Consider the following 17,124-nt stretch of genomic DNA (forward strand, 5'->3'; position numbering starts at 1 on the left):
AGGGTCTAAAGCTATACGTTGAACGTGAGGCTTATCAAGCTAGCTCCAACTTATTATATGCGATACCCAATGCAAGTAGTCGGATTCGGATAGCCTTAAGTCGAATAGGTGAATGAACAAGATGAACAGAAATGCAGACATGCTTCAGATGTGCTGCATGGGCTATGAGGTAACTCGGTTCATGCACAACATTTGAAGTACGGCCTTTATGCTCCTCTGTTTATATATAGTTGCTATACATGGATCAAATAAATAGCTCATAATATTCTTGACACGTTAAAAATATTGGTCAACAAAAATACACACAAATATTATGTTCATCATGTTACAGTACATGTATAACGATGCATGGAAATGGCGAATTGGTAGATTCGCCAACTTTTGCGCGCCAACCTGAGCGAATTACATCATGTTTTTTCATTGTACACGGGAGTACCTCATACAAATAAATAGATCACGAATTTCACGATAAATCCCACAAGGGATATATGAAGATGCAGTACTACATGTAGATAAAGCAAACACGTCTCTCTCTCTACGGAGAAATACAAAATGTACAGTATCTTTTCCTTTTTTTCTTTTCTTTCATGAAGCAATTCAGTGAGGCTATTCCATTCCATTAACAATTGATGATGAAAGTATTATTGAATTGTATGAAAGTGCATGCAACTTACTCAACATGACATGGGTAGCTGTATCTAGAGAGCATATAAGAGTTCGGTGTACCCCTCGTTTTGCTCAAATTGCATCTAGCACCTGGCTTTAGTGTACTACGGTTTCATTATCAAAGAAGACATAAAATACCCGATACAACGCGCCAGTTTCTTTAAATTAATGTACGCCAAGTGCAAAATGGCACTGTCCTCAGATAATTCCATTTTTTACTTTCCACATATTTTTTCAAACTTCACTTTGCATCTTACAAAACAATATAGATATGGAACATTTTGGCAGTGAATATTTTTGAGACCCATGCACGTAGTTCTTTCTAGAAGTTTGCCAAAGGCTGAGAGCAAATTGCGCAAACTGAACTGATGTTGCAAGATGGCGACACATTTCATCTTTACAGTAAGAAAATTCCAAGTTCACGCTTCGAGGGTTAATGTGCGGGTTTATTTCGAGAACAACTATTATTGACTTTAAGGGAACGGCATGGTAGCCTTTTTTCCTGTAAGTTAGTATGCATTATTTCTCTCTCTCTCACTCACTCTCTTTCTCTCTCTCCCTCCCCTCGCATGCTCTTTTCTTTCACTCTTAATTCTTTGCCTATCACTCATCATGTACGATTTATGTCATTTTCTCTTTATCGTCCTCTCTTATTCTCTCTTGTCTTTATCTCTCGTTTCTCTTCTATTTATTTCATTTTCTACTTCATTTTATTCGTCTTTGTGATGTTTAAAGTTATTAAAATCAACAAAGGTATATATTCTCCATGTTTCAGAAAACCATCGTGTTTTTGTCTATGTCATAGCATAAGGAAAGAAGAAGAAAATAAGACCGACATAATTGTGCATATATGTTTGATTGTTCACAACCAGAACATTGATCAAGATCACCAAGGTCAGTCTTCAGCATTGCAAAGAAATTGATTGGAAAGTAGTAATAAAGCGCTTATGTGTCCTCAGCAATAGAAAAACAAAATAGCCGTGAATTTAGCGGCCCCTTAAAGCCTTTCAAACTTGTCATCCATTTATCTCTATATACCTATATGTCGAGGCTAAAAAGCTGAAATTAATTTAAAATGTATAAAGCGACTATGCAGTTGTCAAAATATATGAAAAAACATTTTACACTGACATATATGGTGTACATTACCAATGAGTACAGGGTTGGGAAAACTCGTCTAAAATGTACGGCAACATATTGCTTCCTGTAATACACTTTTATACACAAAAATTGCACTGTATGTACATCATAATATACCTTTATTATAATGTTATGTACAAAAAATGGCAGTCATGTATAAATGCCCTGTGTACACAACATTTGGACACACTATTTTGAACTGCTCAGTTCCTAACTCCAACCATTATCATAGACCTTAACCTTTGTTGGTGATAGCTTACAACCTGTTTTAAGAACGATTGGTATACATGTCACTTTTCTACATTATTGGCTCTTCCAAAAGCAATATTGGATGTACTTGAAATACCAGCGGTATTTATAGTTTTATCATTTCAATTACATTCAACAACACAAGAGGTAATTATAAAAAGATCAAAATTTTAGACGTGACAGTCTTGTCTTGTATCACTTGAATCTGAATGGTTACCAATCCTATAGATACGGGTTGATATTTCAAACAATACCGTAAAACCTCGTCTACAAGCATATATAGCGTTTTTGATGAAAGCTCAATTAATATGAAACAGGCGTGAATATGCCAATACAATAGATTGGTCTTACAATAATACTTGTTTGTAAATGCTTGGATCTGTAATTTATTTGCTCAAACTCCACAATGGCGCCTGGATTAATTGAGCTTTCAATAGACGCACTCTAAATGCTTGTAGACGGGGTTTTACGGTATTCCATCACATGCATAGTTTCAAGATTTCGTGAACTCGTAAAGTTTTGAAGTCATTCATCCCTCAAATGTCAAACAATTATTGAAATTTCCACAAATAAATTCTAAATGCATTCATTCTGTAGGACAATATATAGGTAAAACTTGGCACGTATTTGTTCAAAAAGATCACTAATAGGCTATTCCTGTTGAAATCCATACCCCCTATGGAAGACATGACCTTTTAATCCTTCACACATCAGGGAGTGTAAATTTCAACCTGAATGACTTCATTTGAAATCTACACCCCATGTGTGGGAGATTAAGATCATGTCTTCCATATGGGGTGTATGGATTTCGACTGGAATAGCATAAATGTGCGTTAATATGATGAGGACGGGTTTTTGCAATGAGTTTGGCAGCAGCGATTTCTGGATGCTAACAGCGCACAAATAATGTAAGTACAATATAGCTACCATACTAGATTCAATCAATCATGTAAATTTGGCCTTATAACACAATTGTTTTACGCTTTAGGCAATTACCGAATCCAAGTGTTGTTGTGCATGAATCTATAATCGCAGACAGTGAGGATTATGCAAGAAAAATATGATTTTGTAGACAAGCAGAAATGAAAAATGAAAATAATGCGCCGTGAATTGTTTTTGTGAGTCAAATGAGCACAATATGGGACAAACTGGTGTCGCTACTTTGCACTGTGATGTCGTCGCGTACCTCCTACATGAGCCTAAGAGACAAATTTAACAATTCATTAGTTCTATCCACAATGAAAGAGGCAAAAATTAGTGTTTGTGTTTGAAGCACGTGCACCACATTAGACATTAGAACTATACTCTGTATCTATCAGCGACTATTTCTTGGGAAGGGTTCATACGACATGTACGAGTATAATCTGTATACTCTGATGATATGTAGGCCTAATGCATTAACCAACATAACCAAAGGCTTGGCAAACTAATTTTAGGTATGATTATTATAAATTTTGTAAGTATATTTTGTGATGAAGGTACGGTATTATTTTTCTACTATTGTGGTTTAAAGGTCACTTTAATAGAATGATAGCCCGATGAAGCAGAAGCCACACCTAAGTTACTTTCACTTTATTTTAGTCTTGTTTCATTGTCACTTCCATGACTCCAACTTTGACAATTATTACACTGCTAAGTTGGAAGCAACAGTCATGACAGTTGTGACGTTGTCATAGTTACAAGTGACTGTAGAAAGTTACAAGGAACCAACATTAAGAAGGAAATAAAACTTAGATGCGCCACACTTTCATTACGTGCTTTGCATTTCTATTTAGAGCTGCCAGTCTTTTGTCAGGCTGGTGTTCCTGTGTGGTTCTTATTGGTAATTAAAAAATGTCTGTAGGGTCTATTATAGTCCATACAGACTGTTACACGCACTTAATACTAATTATCCAGAAATGAAGACAGATATGGATAGCGTAAATAGTTCTTAATTTCTTATTGACACACAAAAAAATGGAATGCAAAGTAAAATGAAGTATATAGAAAGACATGTGTAGCCAAGTTAAGTTTTTAAAGTTCTAAAGCATTGTCATTATTTGTTTGGGGCGAGTCAAGTTGCGATTGATGGCTTAATAACTATTTGTCCATACCCAAACGCTTTTGACATTTACACACAGAGTACTTGTAAAGGAAAAACGTGACCACTTTTGGCACTTTCAATCGGAACCAGTAAGATTGCTAACACCACACTTTACCTAAATTTGATTTGTATCGTTTTAAATTCATACCTAACTCGTGGAAGTATTTCATATACATTAAATGGAGTTTGGTTGTAATGAGCGGAGTGAAATCTTGGGCACGTAATGATAAGCGAGTCTCGCGTCAAAAAGACAGTATTGTGGTGCGATGGATAAAGTGGGGTTTGCTAAGAATATGGGTCGGCCACGCATCAACACTGAAAGCAATTTGTTCGCTATCGAATTCGGCTAGGGTTTCTTGCACCAATCATTTTCGACACCACTCTCTCCTGAGGAAAACTAAAACGTGAAAATCACCAAACCCCAAGAGCAGAGGTTTGCGTCATACGCGTTGCATATGAAATGATTCAATTTATTATGAGGAAGAAAAGAAGGGCAGGGCTGGGACATGTCAGAAGAAGCGGCCTCTATTCTGATAAGGTATTATAGTGAATTCTAAACGGACGCTTTTATACACCCTTCTCTCTGTAAGACCAATGAAAGGAAATTATTGCTAAAGGAGTTAACTCTCAATCGTGTAACTCTACCCCTTCATTTTGTTAGTTCAAAGCTGAGTTTGCTATGTATAGAAGCTTCTCTTACTTCACCATATTTGTAAAAAAATCTTAGGATGTTTCAATATACGGTGGAAAGTCACTTTTCCCTTTAATTGCTGAGCTTTTATTCAACATACTTCCTTTTAAGTGATGAAAAACGGGCCACTAGCGTGTCCATGCAAGTGTTGGGTGTATATAGTACGCTGAACAATCGATAACAGCAGAGTACAACGATTGAGAATTGACGCTAAGGCTGTTAACCAGTGTGCCTTATCAAATAGATCAGGCCAACTTTTTACGCGGGAAAATAAAGCGCCAATCCTATCATTTAACCACGTGACTGCTGAAACTCACTCTGCCTTGCTTTTTTTTTGTATATATTCTTTGGTATGTCTTTTTTCGCCAGCAAGAGATAATCCATTACATTACAAGGTATAAAATGCATTACTATAATTATGCAGCATTTGAATATCATATGTTGATAATTATGCATAATTATATTTTGCATAATATGCATATTATTTAAAACGACTTATGCAAAATATGTCGTTTGTTCTTCAGCACAATAAACATTGCCACATTTTTACCCGCAAAATGTCAAAATATGCTACATTCTTGATCGAATATGGGCTGTAAAACAGGAAATTAAAAGGCATGTGTTAAATCTTTAATTATGATTTAAAGCGTGCTAAGCCAACATTTTACACACATTGTCGAGTTCTATAAGTTAAAAGTGTGTGATTACTGATTACTAGTATTTTTAGTTTCGCCAGGCTGTATCGCTACAAAAGGGTAAATAATATGTGGCAGTATTATAGGCTTGATAATAATGCCCGAGCCAGGATCAAAGAGGACCCTTAAGATGACCTGATTTGAAGAGGTATCTTTGTAACTCTCGGCATGACTTTGCATGAAAACGTAACAGGTATACTGCTTACATGGTGAAATAACACGTTTAAAGTGTATAACACCTTTTCGACAAAAATAAATGCGGCAAAATCTGACAAAATAATATTGAGTTTAATTTGTATTATTGTATCATTGTATTCATAATATAGTGATAATTCATAAATAAACGTCTGTTTACATTTTTAGCAAGTATCTTCAAGTAAAAGCCAGTGAGTGATAATAATCTCGCTTACGAAGTGCTAAAAGAAAGGGTTTTGACAGCCAAGTGTCCATCCATTTCTGTCACGGCGACATGAAGGTGTTATGATGATATAATCTAGTATCGCTATTGACATCCAAGCTTAGACAATGACATCTATAGGCCTCTAGCCAGCAAGGGCATGAACCACTCACATTATGAAGATGGTCTGCCTTATATAAAAGGTTGACCAACATCTTTTGAACAAGTGTATATAAATTTCACATCACGGAGTACTTGTTCAATAAATAACACAGCTAAAAAACCTAGTTACGCCCAACTTGGTTGGGAGCTTGTCTGTATGATAACATTATACACAATATAAAAGTAATTATCATAGCATTTTGCATAATAATATAGACAATACCTATCACTTCAAATCACAATTCATTTTAAAAACATTTGCCTCCTTCACGAAAGGTTAACATTTCTATATACTTTGTGTGAAGTACCCTTTTTGTGTTTGTCAATGGCTCTTTCCGCTACGACACTTCTGTTATTTCATATTTAGACTGATGTCACTTTTACCAATACCCGCCATGCTTGATATGTCAAGATGGCAAACTGGGCTATTACATTTGAGTCCACACTACCCCTGTGGAAGATTTTGGAAATATCTTCCACAGCGGGAGTATGAGTTTCGAATAGAATTAGAACATTAGGCAGCTTCATTTGTAACTCGCCCTGCCTCTGTGGAAGATTCAGGTTGAATCTTTCTCAGAGAGTGTATGAAATTCAGATAAAGTTGCCTAATGTGCTAATTCCATTCAAAATTCATACTCCCTCTGTGGAACATGTTTCCAACAAAATCTTCCACAGGGGTATGGATTTCAAATGGAATAGCCCATTTCAGGCAGACGATAAACTAAACTACGTGATCCCTCACGTTAGAAATGATTGTTTTATCATATTATATCTAGTTCAACAATCATGTCAAGACAGTCATGCTTTTTAACATCAGACCACTTGCAGACAACACAATTTACGCGCGGAAATCGCCATCGGCAGATTTCATCTTTTAACGCTTGGCGCACGCGGACATTTATAGATACAAGACAACATTTTTAAAGTCACTTAGTGGTTATTGAGGTATTTTTTACACAGCAATTGTTTGATCTCAAGAACCACGGACAAAATATTAGGCTTTTTTATCAATACAATTTAATTTTGATACAATTTTGCTAAATGTGGAACATAAAAATCGTTTTAAATATTCACAAATGTTGTCAAATTATGTCGTCTGCATGTAAATGGTCCGCGTGCACAAGCGTTGATAATCATCAGTTGCATAGACTGAAGTCGACAATTACATCAACTTATATAGCATAAACTCCACCAGGGAGAGCTACACCCGATAAAATTAATATTAATTCATCTATTCTAAGTACAACACCAGGGGGTGCTACACCCAGTCTGTAAAAGGCACCTGGTCAGATTTGTCCATAGTAATTGTTGCATCCATACCTGGAATATCACATCTTTCTAAAACACCATCTAAATCGTCTAATGAATACCCACCGTGAGAGTTCACTTCACTGCTCGATTCACTTGATACGCTAGAATGAGAACCATAGCCACTGGCTTCCACTATCATACCATGCTGTACATTATTTCTGATATTGTTTGATAATGGTGAAGGAGCATGTCTATGACTGGATCTATTCGTTGAATAGGATCCATTAGGATTAGTTGATGTTCTGTCATCTTTAAATGTAACATTAGTTGGAGTTCTTTGTTGCCTATCATCTGGTTGATAGTTATTATTGATACGCCCATGATCAGTTTGAGCTCGAGGTTTCCCACCGCGACCCCGCGAAGATTTATCCCCTCTATGAGTCCTACCTCGATGATCAAATGGGTTATCTTCGGGGTGTTCACTAATAGGGGTCAAAGGTCCTGCACCAGGTGTGTTTGCACCTCCTCCTCGCCCTGCTCCAGCGTCAGTTTTGGACGGACTAGATGCATTACGATCGGTGCTTTGCCCGCTTCTTTGACCGCTGTTTTGATTGTGATTAGGAGAGGCTACTGCTGTATGTGCTCCCATTCTTGCACTAGGAACACTAAGTTGGTTGGGAGATTCTCGTGAATTAGAAGATTGACGGGACGGAGACTCTCTACCAACACCAGACGATCGCAGTCTAGGATCACCAGCGTGATCTTGATGTCGAGCTGCTGATCGTCCCGCTGATGGAAGGGTACGAGATTGACTCGATGATGCACCTGAGAAACTATCTGCCTTTGGTCTTCCATTGATGGTATTTTGACTCCAACAGAGGTCTGAATGTCCTAGAGTACGACATTCTGGGGTGCATAGACTACTTGCCGCGTAGCTCCCACGTTCTCCTCCTGCGTTCATCAAACCTGTAACACCAAAAAACGGAAATTTTACATAAAGTAATTTGAGTTGTCTCAACTGAAACCATTGTGCACCAAAATTGCCTTATTGTCGATGACACAAGGCTTACCCTCCCCCTTAATAATAATTGCTGAAAATTTGACCTCAAGGTGTGGGAGAATGAGTTTTTGTACCCAAAATCCAAAACAATCAAAGGTCGTTCTGTTTATGGAAATGCATGTTAGGTTTAAATATCTATATCCTGACATGTCCTAGTGATGTATGAGTTGAATAACCTTTCAAATGTAGTTCCTTTTGGTTCGCACTCAAAGGGTTAAAATTATTAGATTAATTTGTACAAATGTGATGGTGTGTTCTAATTTTTCCACCAGAATGTGAATAAGAAATGTCTGAGTCGTGGTAAATGGGTTAGCTTTAGATTGAGATCAGAGCAAAACATTGAATTCATATCATAAACCATAATACATAAAGACATATTCATTGTGGTAATATAAGGGAGACACTTAACCGCTCTCCTTTCGATACTACTAGAAATATGTTGTCTCTTTAAGTTGCAACTAAAAGCATCCAATTACGCCACCGTTCTCCTCAAGCACAATTAGGTCTATAGCCGTTTGACCTTTTCCTGTTTATCTTAAGGTAGCATACTTAGAGGCGTACTACCTGAACATTGAGGAACAAGATGTTTCACAGGGTGTTCCACTTTGGATACTACGTACATAACCATGGTAACATTACTAAGACAAGAATCTGGCATCTTTCAAGAACCACTCTACCAATACTGGTTATGTGTGTTTGTTTTGGAAAATATCTCAAATAGGTTATACGATAGTGCCAGTGGTAGTTAATGTGCTATCAAGAAAGAAATGTTAAGACAAATTGAGCCAGTAGTGCCCTGCATCAGTCTGCCTCCATACGGCTGTTTGATCGTTAAGGTAACAGAGCGTGCTAACCACCTTACAGCATCGATGTGTAAGAAGGGGTCCAATGCGGCGCTTTAAAATAACAAGACCTAAAGGGGTTTGTAAGTATGTGTGGCTTATCATCAACGTATATGCTGAGTGTGTACATGAAGAACTCTTTGAGATACTTTGAAACTTTTCAACACATTTAGCGAGTTGCTGTTTTATTCATTAACAACTGGTCGTGTCAACTGGAGTGTAAACAGAATTGTCGCTAGACCATGGTTACATGCATGCGCCGAGTTGGAATTGTATGTTGGAAATAGAGTGAAGCGTAAATGGGGCCCAGAATGGGGTCCTGGGGAACCTCATTAATGTTTGGAGACGATGTAATGTTAAACAAGACGTCAATTTGGATATGTTTGTGCTTGTGGGAAAAGGGGTTCTGCTGGAAAAGTATATGGGCCGTACTTATACGCCTCCGGTATAAGTTAAAAAAGAGAGAATTAACTGAAGAGTAATGAGGTCCGAATGTTTGAAGATGATGCAAAGTTATATACGTTTGTGCTTGTGGAAAAGGGGCACCGGTACTTATGTATAGATCATGCTTACATGTACGCCTCGGGTGTAAGTTGGACACAGAGATGAATGAGCCTGTGTAAATGAGGTCCACGACCAGATCCTATGAAATCTCACTAATGTTTGAAGACGAAACATAATTAAATAAACCTTCAAGTTTATTACGTTTGTGCTCGCGGGAAAGGGGTTCTAACGGAAACTCTCTCGATTACATAGTCCCTATGGGAGGATCTTTGCATGGTTGAAGATCAAATACGTAATTGCAAAGTCATCCACGTCTTGTCATGTTTAGAATAAGTATCTTTATTCAATTGTGCTATATATGGCGTTATATCAAGTCCAGATATTAGTGAAATTGCGATTTCCAAACGTAGCATCGAACCTACGTGGAATCTATTCAAAATCCCGTCACAGGAGAGTGATTTTGAATAGATTCTACGTACGTTCGATAAGTACGTTTGGAAATCGAAATCTCTCTAGTGAGATTGCGATTTCCAAACGTAGCATCGAACCTACGTGGAATCTATTCCAAATCCCGTCACAGGAGAGTGATTTTGAATAGATTCCACGTACGTTCGATACGTACGTTTGGAAATCGCAATCTCTCTAGTGAGAGTCATTACGCGAACGCAGATTACAATGCGAACGCCAAGTAATTCAAAATCACTCTTGTACAATTGAGTAGCCTGGCGTACGCGTCGAAATAAGCCTTATAGCGTAAGAAATCGCTACCTCTAAAACTTAATTTATACTCCATCGCTGAGTGACGAGCAATTGATATTTTTGACCAATCAGGTAGCGCGCTTTTCCCATCGCAACAAAAATCGCTCTACGTCATTTGCTAAAAACCAATCACTCGTCGCTAAGCAATGGAGTATATATTCACTTGTCATGCTCGAATACCTACTTCTCCCACTTATTTGTGCCAATGGTGCTAATCTGGGGTAGGACTGTGCTCTTCCATTCTGCAACTCGTTGATATCAGGTGACATACTGTTTGTGCCATTAGACTCTCGCGTGTCCCGGTCGCTGTCGCCATGTCCACTGTCGCAACTACTATGAGAAAAGTCATCAGCGGCGTCACCACCTTCCTGGTGTCGCAGTTTGTTGAGTAACTTCTGCACCTAATACATTAGGTAAATTAAGGAAGGTATTTGGGGTTGGTGTACAAAAAGTAGTATACATTCATATCACAAAATAGTTTTTTGTATTAATAATTGTTATTGCACATTGGGTTGTTAAAGATAGTTAATATAGTTAGTAATTGGTTACAGAGAGGTTGATAAAACAGGAGGAGGAGAGCGAGTGCTACATCTACTACTAGATTCTTGGCAAGACATTACAAGGTTTTGAATTGCGTTACGGATTCGAACCTTGGGAGGGGAGCAGACTTTAGGATTGAAAGGAGGGATTGGGGTAGGGTTCGATTCCCAGTCTAGTCATGCGTCAGAGGCAGCTGGATAACTAGTGTGAAGACAGAAGAAATCAGAGTGAGGAGGAGCAAATGTTAAGGAAGGAATGATGGGTGCGGAATAGGAAGAGATGAAAACAATCTTCAGAGAGAGTCAATCGAGAAATGTATATTTTAGTGACTTAATCGAGAAATCAGACTCAATCGAGAATCAGACTCAATCAAGAAATTAGACTCATATCGAGAAATCAGAATCAATCGAGAAATAAGGCTCAATCGAGAAATTGCAATCACTACAGCACATTTGCCACAGTCTCATGGTTTATCTGAAATAGCTTCATAAGTAACAACCATATATAAATCTGACATAATTGTTTCTTACGACGAAATTTTCAGTACATGCAGAGTTTGGCTAGAGGGTATGTGCTAGTAATGGTCAGTCCTCTTAAGGTCACTCGTGAAATTAATCTTGTAAGAGAGGGGGAAAGATACTCAATCTAAAATATGAACATCAGTCAGGAGAGTTAATTGTGAGTCTACACGGTTCTATCAAGCTGTACTAATACTGACCTACGGGACTTTAAACCATACTAACAAAGTCGTCTAAGAAACAAAATGACAGAAGTAGGTTTTGACCTAAAGGTAACTATATAATATTTTATCTATTAGCTACCTTTATCGGTATCTTGGTAAGGACTGTCATAACTGGAAAATGACGGAGGTATCTAAGAGGGGGAAGGCAATTTAACCATGTTTAACGTGTCCATGTTTTGACATGATATGTCTGCATTGCATTTATGTTTGCTTAGAAAGAGTGTTTCTAGAACTAAATGTAAGATAAAAACACTACTGGAGATTATAGATGTTGCTTGCTTACAACAAAATGAGTAAACATCATTATTCGTGTTTAGATATTCAAATTATACCACTCACAAGGATGTTTTTTGGAATAAAACAATTCATTAATGTACAGAGAACCCAATGGTTTCACGTACGCTGTTTGATCTTCAATCAACAGATTCCCCAAATTACCAAAGAGTATAAATAAACAAATCAAACCAAAAAATGTAATTACATTACGCAGTGTATAGTAGTGGGAATAGTTGGCAGCGACAGACATAATAAAAGACAATCCTATTCTGTATTTACTTAACGTTATAACGTGAAGTATGTTATTACTATCAAGTATCAGTTGACATACAATGATTCTGAAGAATGTTTAGCCTAATAAAAATAATCAGACATCAACATTCGTATATATAGCAAGTAGAATAATATTTCACAAAAGACCAGCGCGCAAAATCACTAATCGAATACAGCAAAACTGTACTCCCTTTGGGCAAATTCGACGCAATTTAATGACAAAATTCTGACATGTCATATAAACTGCATGTTATGAATATTATTACCATCATTATGTTTATTATTTTCATTATTATTTCAACCCTTCAGGCACTTTAGATATAAATAATCCACTGATTATTATATATGTGCAACATGAATTATTAGCTTCAGAAAAAAAAATTGGGCAGGAAAATCAGTTTTAATATTTTGAAATAATATCAATTTTCATCTATAAATGCTTTTAAGCTGAATCAATTTCCCCTAAAGGCTTTTGCACTCATTTTTTTTTCGGTGCGAAATCTCGTGACAGAAGTGTCGATAAGTCTATATTTTTTTACATTTTGTGTGCCACTTAAATTTTGGAGAGAAAATTAAAGTTCAACAGTGCTCACCAGAACGGTATTTTTCCAGTATAATTTTGATACATTAAAGATGTTTCTAAATGTTATTTTTTCTGCTTAGAGACGGGTGTATGTTTTGTTTGAGGCGTAATTTTAATGCACGTCAAAATATCGAGGATGGAATAGGATAGATAACATTTCTTTGCTCATTATTGTACTTTGTGTTATCGATTTGGTTCTTTTTGATAATGGAGTCAATGTGCCTCAATTTTTTAATACTTTCTTAGTACTAAACATTGAGTTTTTCAGCTAGAAACTCGAAACCAACACCACTGTTAATACAATAGTGCCAACAATTAAGTTGAACAGCGAAAAGTAGGCCTAGGTCTCGAAAAATTATTCATGGTAATTAAATTTTTGGTGAGTAAATGAATGTGGTTGAATTTTCATTTGTTCCTATTGAATATTTATACGAAATTTGAGTCCAAATTTACATCGTAAATTTTGCAAAGGCTAGTTTAATCGCATTTTATCACTAGTTTGATGCAGTGACTTCACCTAATTTACTCTCAAATTGAACTAATTCAAACACAGGCCACAAAAAACTCGGGTTTTAAGAAGTAGTTAAGAGGTCAAACTGTTCTGAAAATAATCCACTCCAACTATTCAAACCGTAAATATGTATGGATGCTATAGAAATGACAAAAGTGTTCAAACGTGTCCTTAAAGTGATAAAGTACGTACTAAGAGGTATCGAGAACGGAAACCAAGGAGCAACCCATTAAGGTCCATGGATTTGGCTGTTCCCTGTTGCCATTGTTGACACAAAATCACATTCACTTTCCGCCCAAATCTGACACGCTTGGTAAAAACTTTACTCTTGCCAAACTTTACATTCACTTTCCACCCAAATTTTACACTCGTGTGTTCGGTTCAACGACCTTATACTCAACAATCTTCTATAAATTATTGACCTCTGCCCCCTGGGTACGATTTAAGATACACGAGCAAAGTGTAACATCGAGTTTGAGATAGTATCATGAGTATATAGGACAGAATATTGATCAGAAGGAACAGGTATCACTTTTAAGTAGAATACTCCTCCCGCCAAAAAGGTAACCTGATGAAAACATCGATGAATGAAGCTTAAAATTCAAGACCCAAAGTGTGGTTGCTAGATTTAATCCATGTCTGTAAATGAACTTTTACGGTGAATATTTTGATTGAGATCACTTCAATTTGTGCATCGAGCTTCTCTTCCGAATATTCTATGAATTTTAGGCAATTACGAAACACAAGAGACATTGTTTTGAGAATGAATATTTTCTCCAAAATAAAACGAATATTTCCTGCTTTTAAGAGTAAACAACCTACTGTTGTGCTCCCTTAAGAAAATATCATATAAATATGACCGTCTGTTTATTAATATGTTTCAGCGCGGCTAGTCACAGTTGTATATAGATGAAAGCATCTTTTCATTTGTCACATTGTTCGAAAATTCATAGAATTTTTTGACATCCTGATGACATTTGACGTACGTTTTAAGAATAACAAAAAAGTGAGATAATTTCCTCATCATTTTTGGACAAAAAACAGATGTCTTCAACACTATCATTTATGAATTATTTAACACTCATACTCGTCATCATCATCCCGATCATCACAAATACATGTTTGTGGTATTACTTGTACATTGAACCGTCAGTATCCCCTGCACGTTTTGCTATTCTTTTCACGTCTACTTTTCCTGCGACATCAATCACATTTTCGACTATATCATTCCCATTTCCGCCTCATCAATTTTTCGAATCGGCAGCTTTTCAAAAGCGAAAAGAATAAATAATTTCACAGACACTTCAGTATTGAAACTAGAATTTGGTAGTCATTGAGACAGAATTCTTGATACTTTATGTGCATGGTGCGACTTCAACAAGAATTTGTTCACATTAAATATAGACTTATGGTAAATACGAAGAAGATGTGCGCACGCTTTAGGAATTTACTCTGAGCCCAAATTAAAGGGCTTTGACATTTTTCTAAAAAAGAAACATTCTACAGAACGGGAAACCATTTTGATGATGTTGCAACTATAAAGCAATTTGAGATACATTTATTATATTTGAGATAAATCAGCTAGCTAAAATCAAGACCGTATTTTTTTTTATTCTGTCGCCGTAGTTCTTTTTGCATGACACGAAATCAGTCAAAAATTGCACTCGTACACACAGGGTTAAAACAACCAGCAATTTATGATCATAATGGAATTTTACTTGAACATCGACTCGGTACACTCGGCATAAATGAATATATTTGCCCCCTAGTATTGTTTACTTGTTTCTGTTGGTTTTGCCTTTTGTCCTGAAATACGATCCTCAAACAATAACATAGTCTTGTCGTGGTCTGCAAGAAATCCATGATATCTAAACCCCTTGATTCCCCAGGATCGGTTAAAACACGATTCCGAAATTGGAGCTAGTTTCTAGGTATTTAATTTCAAATGATCCTCATTGTTATTCTAATAAATTCACATTTTGTCCTACTTGAGAGGGATCGAAAAAAAGTATAGTGTATGTTACTATAGGTAAACTCCCACTTAGAACCCTAAACAGACCAGCAGGTATACAGACTTGTAACAACAACATTAGTTCTTTGCTTTAATTATTTGTACTGATTAGTAACATTAACCCATTGCATACTGTTTTTAAAAGTGTAGTCTGCTAATTTTGTTATACTATTCGTGTGGTAACCTTTTCAAATACCTGTCAAAATGTAACATTCCAATAGTATATTCGAAATAGATATGAAAATTAAGTAAAAAAGTGTCAGTATCAATATTTTTGAGATACAATTTCCCGCCTTAGTTGTTATTTTGAAATATATCTCCCCAATCCACCTGTGGTTGTTGAACCAATGCGCTATTTGGTTGAACCTGCTCTTTCAGACGGATTGAACTCATTGCTTTAGTTTCAGCAGACAAGACGTATTGAAAGCATTAAGCTGAACAAACGTACAAAAATGACTGATGTGTGTAATGTTGGTGCTCGTTTTAAAAGGCTGGCTATGTACACCAAGTAGTCTTTTAAGTTTGTCAAGTGTTTTTCGCTTAATCCGTCACCGTTTCCCCTCTCGAGATGTAATGTATGCTCCCTTCGATCAACACTCCAAGTCGAGCCCGAAGGCTCCCACTTGAGATCAACATCTTATTTTAAGTAATTTCTGATGCGGTTGCTACTCTAATCAATTTCACCACTGTATTTATCTTCTCCAATACCATAAATACTGCTTGTATCAGTTTTTTGGTTTCTAACAAGACCCTGATCTATACTCTATTCTACTGCTCTTTTTATTGCTATTGTCATAATTCCATGTCGAACAAGATTATTACAATAGGTTTATTTCCAAAAGAAACAATCTTTTTGTTGTGTAATTTTACACCGAGTCCCGATGCTTAACATAAAAGGTTTCCTTCAATTTTTAATTTGTCTCTAATCGTGGGAACTCAAGTGCACGGTTTATTTTATGGGATAGTCTACATGTATAACCAATTTAAGAAAACATTATCTACCGTATGATTAATCAATTAGGTGAATTAAAAATGGCGCAGAGTTAAGTAGGTTGGTAACATGAATATACCACGTTGAGAACACTGAGATACCGAGAATATTAAATTGATTTGTCTCGGGAACACAATTATGTTTAATTATCGTAAAATATGTAACAAATTGTTATTATAGTGTGTCTAAATGATACTTTCTTAATAATTTTTCATCAATTATTGCAAAGGAAACCCATTTGGGAGTGTCCCAGTGCATGCAAAGGGTACATATGCAATAACAGACTCATTTTGTGTCTAAAAATACCGTGCAAATGCAGCAGTTCATCCATGTTCTTCATTTAATTGTGAGCCGTAGTTTACCCACAGCTAAGGTTCAATTTCAATGTTTTAATGCGCACTAATTTGGTTCCTAATTTCATTTATCTCCGCTTTTTTTCTGCAAATTAGGTATGCGATTATTTCTTCTTTACTGGTAGGCCTTTTGAATCACTATCAAATAACCGAGTATTTGCAATTGAAATAACTGGTAGCAAGTCAATATACTATATTAGACTTTCCAGTTCAAATACGACCAAGCAAACAAAACAGCTCAGAATGCCACTAATGAAAACGCACTTTTAATCTTTCTTCTTCCCTAACGATACACTTTCTCATCAATTCTAAAGTTTGCTTACCAAGGTGATGAAATTAATAGGA

General features: G+C 36.4%; 1 protein-coding gene across 2 annotated transcripts in view; it reads right to left on the reverse strand.

Annotated features, from left to right (window-relative positions):
* Positions 1-2,108: 2,108 nt before the first annotated feature.
* The window catches only part of LOC140160908 (protocadherin-1-like), a 114,054-nt gene continuing 99,038 nt past the window's right edge, over positions 2,109-17,124 (reverse strand). For both annotated transcript variants that reach the window (XM_072184243.1, XM_072184242.1), the window contains 2 exons: positions 10,684-10,900; positions 2,109-8,300 (listed from right to left, as the gene is read on the reverse strand). In XM_072184243.1, coding sequence (XP_072040344.1) covers positions 7,342-8,300; positions 10,684-10,900 — 1,176 coding nt within the window. In that variant the 3' untranslated portion in view covers positions 2,109-7,341. The remainder of the gene's footprint in view (positions 8,301-10,683; positions 10,901-17,124) is intronic.

The sequence above is a fragment of the Amphiura filiformis genome, chromosome 9, assembly GCF_039555335.1.
Source record: "Amphiura filiformis chromosome 9, Afil_fr2py, whole genome shotgun sequence".
NCBI lineage: Eukaryota > Metazoa > Echinodermata > Ophiuroidea > Amphilepidida > Amphiuridae > Amphiura > Amphiura filiformis.